We start from the raw sequence: 6,426 nt of genomic DNA on the forward strand, positions 1-6,426 counted from the left end.
AGGATAGGGATTGAATCTATTTTTTTTTTTGCCATCAGATTCCTAGCACCTGGGACAGTGCTTGCAATATAGAAGATGCCTCAGTATTTATTTTCTGACTGAATGGTTGGGGTTTGACACTTGTTATCTTGGAGTGATGTCTGCTGTGAATTGTTTTCCTTATGAATTCACTTACAAACTTTTCAGCATCTGAGTAAATCACACATAAACTAGATAAAGTGAGAGTCTAGCTGAGTGAACAAGGAGGACAATTAATGGTCCAATATATATAGGCATGACCTGTATGTGAACAGATTAGATAACTGCTATTTTGGTGGAAAGGATGCTGGAAAACTGCCCCATGGAGACCTGTTTTTGTTTGTTTGTTTGTTTTTTCAGACAAAAAAAGAAAAATATCTGACTTCTTTTAGATAGTAGTTCCCTTGGGAGTGATGCATTTTAAGTCTTCCAATTTCCCCATGCAAGTGAAGAAATGACACCCTATGTCTTTATTTCCCAATATTTTTGAGGCTTTGTCAAAATGGAGACCCAGATTAAACTGTGGGGATAGTATGATAGTCTGCTTACAAATAACTGGACTTTCCTTTATTCTGATGGAAATTAGTTTAGTTGTAGGAACAACTCTCAGATTCAAATTTTGAGAGAAGAACCAAGGGGATCATACTCTAATCCCCATGGAATTAGGAATTGACAGTTAAAAGCATTAAAATTGATAGTATCTTTGAGTTTCAAGCTCCACATATCTCATTATCAAGTTCAAAGTATGCTGTCATTTTTTCTCAGTAATTATGCTGTTATCTCCACATAACCAGGCCAACAGGAACAAGGTCAGGAAGTTAAGGCTGGGGTCTGGTACTGAAACCTACATCTCCTGACTCACAGACACCCTCCCCCCCATTTCTGTTTCGTATTTGTCCCATGCTGCCTGGCATCTTATCTGCAAACAGATGCGTGTGCCCCCTGGCTGGAAAAGCCCCAGAATGCTGGGTATTTCATTCTTGAGCTTAGTAGGAGATTGAACTCTTTGGAATTCTTGCACAACCTTGAGCAAAAAGGTGAAAACTGTCAGCTTTGATAAATGACAGCGGAAGGACCCTTCCCTTCAGCATGCTTTTGTAAACATGAAACAGTTGCTGGAATATTATATTAGAGATGACTTATCTCCTCCATTACAATGTTTCCTTTTCTTTAATGCAATTTAGTTAAAGCAAATGAGCAGAAAGTCTTGGGACAGACTACATTCAATACTTCAGGAGGAGTTACTGCAAGGGAGCTGTGGATGAGAAGGCTAAGGCCTTCTGCCTGGGAGGCCTGCGCTTAGGCCTTGGGCTGTACCCACGGGAAATTGCATTTGGACCTTCTACTGCATCCTAAATCAAGGGCAGCTGGCAGCTTTCCAAAAGCAAAACTGCAAGGGTATCTGAGGCCAAACTGCCCAACCCTAGCGAGAGTGGGCTCAGGTGTGTGAATTCGGACTCACATACGACCTCATGTGAACACTGATTCATCAGTCTTTTATTTTGTGAATTTTAAAGTGCACTCATCTCCTGCCAAGGAGGAGTTCCTCCATTATACACTAGAAAACGGAAAGGATAAATTACTCCGAAATTTCTCGGGGCCAAGAGACCAGGCCTGACTTTGGAATACGCTTCTTCATCTTTACGCTTCTTGATCTTTATTCCGGTGAGCACGTGCTAGAGCGCCCCTCGCCGGGTTTTGCAGAGCGGGCATTCCCGCGCCCCGAACCCCACATCTACACAGGCAGCTCCAGCGTGGGCCGCCAGGGCAGGGGTCCAGCGCGGTCCGCTCTCGAAGGTTGCGCCTCTGCCTGCCCAGACCAAGCCCGCTACCCGCGGGACTGAGAGCCTCTGGCCTGGCTGGTTACCTCGGGCGGGGTCGAGTGGCCCGGGCCCCGCCCACCGCGCCTGGGGGAGGGGCTTGTGCGTCACGTGACGGCGGCTCTGAGTGCTGAGTGCCCCGCCCGGCCGGAGGAGGCCCGGGCCCGACCCGGCCCGTGAGCACTGCTTGCTGTCCGCGCGCTCCGCACCCGCGGCGTCCACCGTCCGCGGCCCCTCGCCCGCCGGCCGGGGGCTTGCCGGCAGCGGGAGCGGCCTCAAAATGGACGAAGACGGTGGCGGCGGCGAGGGCGGTGGCGGTGAGTGTCGGAGGTGTGGCCCACCGGGCCGGCGGCCTGGGGCGGGGGTCGCGGACGCGTGGGGCTGGAGCCCGGGCGACCAGTCCGGGTACAGGTCTGCGTGAGGAGACGGCGTCCCGGGCAGCCCCTTGCGGGCTGGCGGCCGCGGAGGCCCGAGGCAGGGGTCCGGGGGCCCAGGGTAGGGGGCCGGCGGGGTCACCGCCCAGCCCGAGTAGGGTCCCGGGGCGAGGGCGGGGCCGCTCGCCGGCTGGGGTCTCCCCGAGGCTGGAGCCTGGCTCGGGGGTCGCTCCCCTGGGGCGGGGGACCTTGGGGGCGACCTTCTTCGCCAAGGGCGTTCACACCCTCCAGAGCCCAGCCGCAGGGTGGGTGACCCTTTCTCGGGTAGTGGCCGGGGTGGGGGAGTCCACGGGAATGGGAGGGGAAAGTTTTGCATTGAGGATTCTTGGGGTTCACGAGGGGCGGGTGGGTTGAAAATCGTGACAGTTTTTTTGACTTTAGGTTAAAAGTAGTCAGTGGGAACGCTTACACGAGGTGGGGCTGGCAGGGTCAACGCCTTTCATGAACTAGGAAATGTTACTCTGAGTGAGCTAGAAATAAGTCTGAGGATCGAGGGTCGGACTGGCACTGCAGCCGGCAGCCGAGGCCAGGCTCGAAAACCAGGCTGACGGTCAATTGCCTCTTGCTGGAAGATTCTCATTTGTTGCAAATTATTTAGTGGACTGCAAATTACTGTCGTGTCATGCTGCGAATTACGCCCTTAAAACTGAGTGCCGGTATGTGGTGTCGGTGTCTGGTGTCTTTCGTTTGGAAAGCAGAGGGTTAACACCCCTATTTTACAGGAACGCCCGAAGTTGGGGTTATCTCCACTTCTGCTGAAGCTCTCTCCTTTTTGCTGCTTTAGCGAATCATCAGAACCCCTGGTAATAAGGGAGAGTTGGGGGGGAAAATTGTAATTAGAAACTGGTGGAGCAGCTGTCTGTAAGAATCAGCTGTATTGAATGCTTCAGGATGAAGTGGTTAATCAAGGTGCCTTCTAGAATTCAAGTGCAGCGCAAAGGGGGGTGGGGAAGGTATTTGTGCCCTAAGAAGCGATGCGGCTGAGAAGATGGGGAGTTGGCCCGAGTGGTGGCATTTGGCGAGTTGGGCTCTCCCACTTCAGCTAGGCTAGCGCTGTTGCACCGAGTGGGTGTGTTGTTTATGAAAGAAAGTGCTGTGGAGCGAAGGAGCGCAGTTGCAAACCCTCCTACAGTCAGCCTGGCTGCGTGAAGATTCTCAGTCATGAATTCTCCGTGGATACCGTGTTTCCTGCCTATCCCAATTTTGGTGACAGCAAAAGTGACAGCAGTTTTTTCCTTTTAGCAAATAAAGGCAAACAATTGTAATATTTAAAAGTTTGGATGTTAACGTCAAGTTAGCCAGCTCTTTGGGAGGTGTTTCAGCCTCTGCTAGTAAAGAAATGAAGGTGAAAAGCCAAACAGAGGAAGCCGATGTGCCCCGGCAGTTTATAGGTCCTGAAATTATGTAACAAATTATAACAAAGGATGACATTAAGTATCAAAAGTCTTTTAGCAAACTGTAAACAGCACCACTTATAGGACAATGATGAGGTGAATTATGGGAAGTTTACTGGATTAATTGTTTTACAACCGTTAAAATTAGCCACTTATTTTACATGCCAGGTTTAAACGATGTAAAACTGATATTATGGGTATTTTATTTTCTTGGCTTCTGTATCTCCCAAGTTTATAGAATAATTGTGTATTACTTTCAAATATAAAAAAAAACTTATAAAAAACGTGCCTGCAGTGTATTATTTAATTCACTTCACTGGGACATTCAACAAGGAGCAGATATTTATTGTCTACTGAAATGCCAGGTAACCTAGAAAGTGCTGGAAAACAACCTTTAACCTTAATATGATTTTATTAAAATTTTTCTTTGCTTTGTCAAATATACTTTAAAATGGCAACCTTATAGTAAATTTTTGGATAAGTGAAAGTCTTAGTTTCAAAGTGAATTGTTATATAGTTAGTATATAAATTATATAAATTTGATGTGCTTTCCCATACTTCTGGCTTACACCCCAGCTCTTATATACATCAATAAACAAACAAAAAAATTTTGATGTACTTTTCTCCAACTTGATTTTTGGAAGTTTTGACATTAACATACTTTACAGAAGTTCTGTACAATTATTATTACCATTTAGGGCTTGTTTTCAAAAATAAGTTCAGTCCTTTGAAAGACAGTAATTTCTGTTGCTAGTCATTTGTGAGCTAATTGTAAAACAACTTTTTTCGGTTTATTTTTAGAGTATAGTACAAACTTGGAACTGTATGTGGAAAAGGCAGTTTCAGCTTGTTTACAAGATAGGTAAATAATCTATCCAAACAGTCGTTATGGTGGAGGCTAAAGATAATTTAAAAGGTCTTTTTTGGCTATTATGTTGGTTGGGTTAAAAAGTTTTAAAAAGGATTCCTACTTGCTGTTTTAATATTTATTGTTTAACAATTTTTGTTCAGGGTATTATTTGTTCCTTCAATGTGAGATAAGGAGAGGATGGTGATTTGAATGGTTGGAAGGCAGTTCTAAGGAGGAGGGGGAGTTCAAGATTACAAGAACACATTGTTACTTATAATGTGTGCAGAGTATAGTTAAGGTATTTTTCAATCCCTTTGGGGGGTTTTGTTGCCGTGGGGTTTTCTAGAACAATTCTTGAGCTATGTCTCTACTTGGCAGGTGACTGGCTAGTTTGGCCCGTTGCCACCATTTTGATGTTGTTTGGTAGTCTCTGATGTTCCTGAATGGACTGTCTGTGGCAGATGAAGTGAATAACTTTATTGGTTGTCCCCTTCCTGTAACCCCTACCCCCCACATAGACGAGGGTTATCTGCGTTTCATGAAGATGGGCCTCACTCAATAAGATAGATATAAAATAAGATGCCATAGTGAGAGCCAATGTTTCACCTGTCAGGCACACTGTAACCCCCCACCTTTGAAACCATCTGTTGGCGATTGGAGTGGAAATTAGTTACAGCTCTTAAGAACACATTGCCAGCCTCTCTTCTGTTGGCCCAGATCTACCTAGAGCTTGTCCTTCCCCTGCAGGGGAGGTGGGGAGGCACACCGCTGCAGCTAGTGTTTCCCAAGCCTCTTGAATCAGCTGACCAGCAGAACTACTGGTGGTAAGTTGGCTAGCAGGAAGGAGAAACCAGGCTCTTTCTGCTCCTCTCCTCAGCTCCTTTTGACTCCAGTTCCTGCCCATTGACTCAGCTCCTGAGCTTTGAAAATACTTCCAACCTTCGAGGTGGTAGCAGCTTCTTGGTCTTGCTCATTTCTGGGTTATCTAACCATTTCCATCAGTCATAACTTGTATTTAATTCCCTCCACTTGGACACCTTGGATGGACTTCTGTTTTCTCTGGATGGACTCTGGTAGATAGAGAAGAGCTGGACTTTTGAAATTCCCAGTGCATAAACTTTGACTCAGCAATAATATTTCGAGGAGTTTAACCTGCAGATATATTTGTGATACGTGAGATACCACAGGTACAAGAGTAACCTTTGCATGGTCTGTAGTAGTCAGTGATGGAAAATAACCTGAGTATCAGCAGGAGACTCATCAGGTAAATATACACAGCTGGTGAAAGAAGTCGGTAAAGTTGTAGAGAGGAATGTAGAGGCCCTTTATAAATTGTTAAGGAGAGATCTCCAAAATATCTCATCATAAAAGCAATGTATAGGAAAAGGTGCATTGTGTGCAACCATTTCTGTTATTAAAAAAAAAAGTGCTTGTCAATACTTGAAAATTCTGGGAAGGCTGAACAAGGACCTGTTAACAATGGTTACCTGTCTGAGGAGGGACGTGGGAGCAAAACAGCTGGGGATGTAGGCAGAGAGGAAACTTTGGGGTATGTCTTATTTATTGAAAATCCAAAACAACATTTAGCTTAACTTCACTGTTTTCCAACATTGGAAAGCAGTTCCATAGAAAAATGCTGGTGAGGAAACACCCTTTTTGGGAGTTTTATATCTTTTAAAAAACAATATAAAATGTAAATGATTATAACATCCATTACCTATTTTTAATCTGCACCTTGGAAATCAACAACCAGTGTTCTTTTGACTATTTAAAAAGTAACATGATTGTCCCTTCCTGGTGGCACAGAGGGTTAAAGCACAGCACTGAGAAGCTTAAGCCACTTCCGCATGAGTTCGATTCCCACCTGCCCTGGAGGAGATCCATATGGCGAGGCAGACCTCTCCTGACCT

General features: G+C 45.7%; 1 protein-coding gene across 2 annotated transcripts in view; it reads left to right on the plus strand.

Annotated features, from left to right (window-relative positions):
* The first annotated feature begins 1,993 nt into the window (after nt 1-1,993).
* The window catches only part of CYTH3 (cytohesin 3), a 76,603-nt gene continuing 72,170 nt past the window's right edge, over nt 1,994-6,426 (plus strand). For both annotated transcript variants that reach the window (XM_012731756.1, XM_004691934.2), the window contains exon 1: nt 1,994-2,155. In XM_012731756.1, the coding sequence (XP_012587210.1) occupies nt 2,119-2,155 (37 nt within the window). In that variant the 5' untranslated portion in view covers nt 1,994-2,118. The remainder of the gene's footprint in view (nt 2,156-6,426) is intronic.

Source organism: Condylura cristata, unplaced genomic scaffold (assembly GCF_000260355.1).
Source record: "Condylura cristata isolate star-nosed mole 26May11 unplaced genomic scaffold, ConCri1.0 scaffold00032, whole genome shotgun sequence".
NCBI classification, from domain to species: Eukaryota; Metazoa; Chordata; class Mammalia; order Eulipotyphla; family Talpidae; genus Condylura; species Condylura cristata.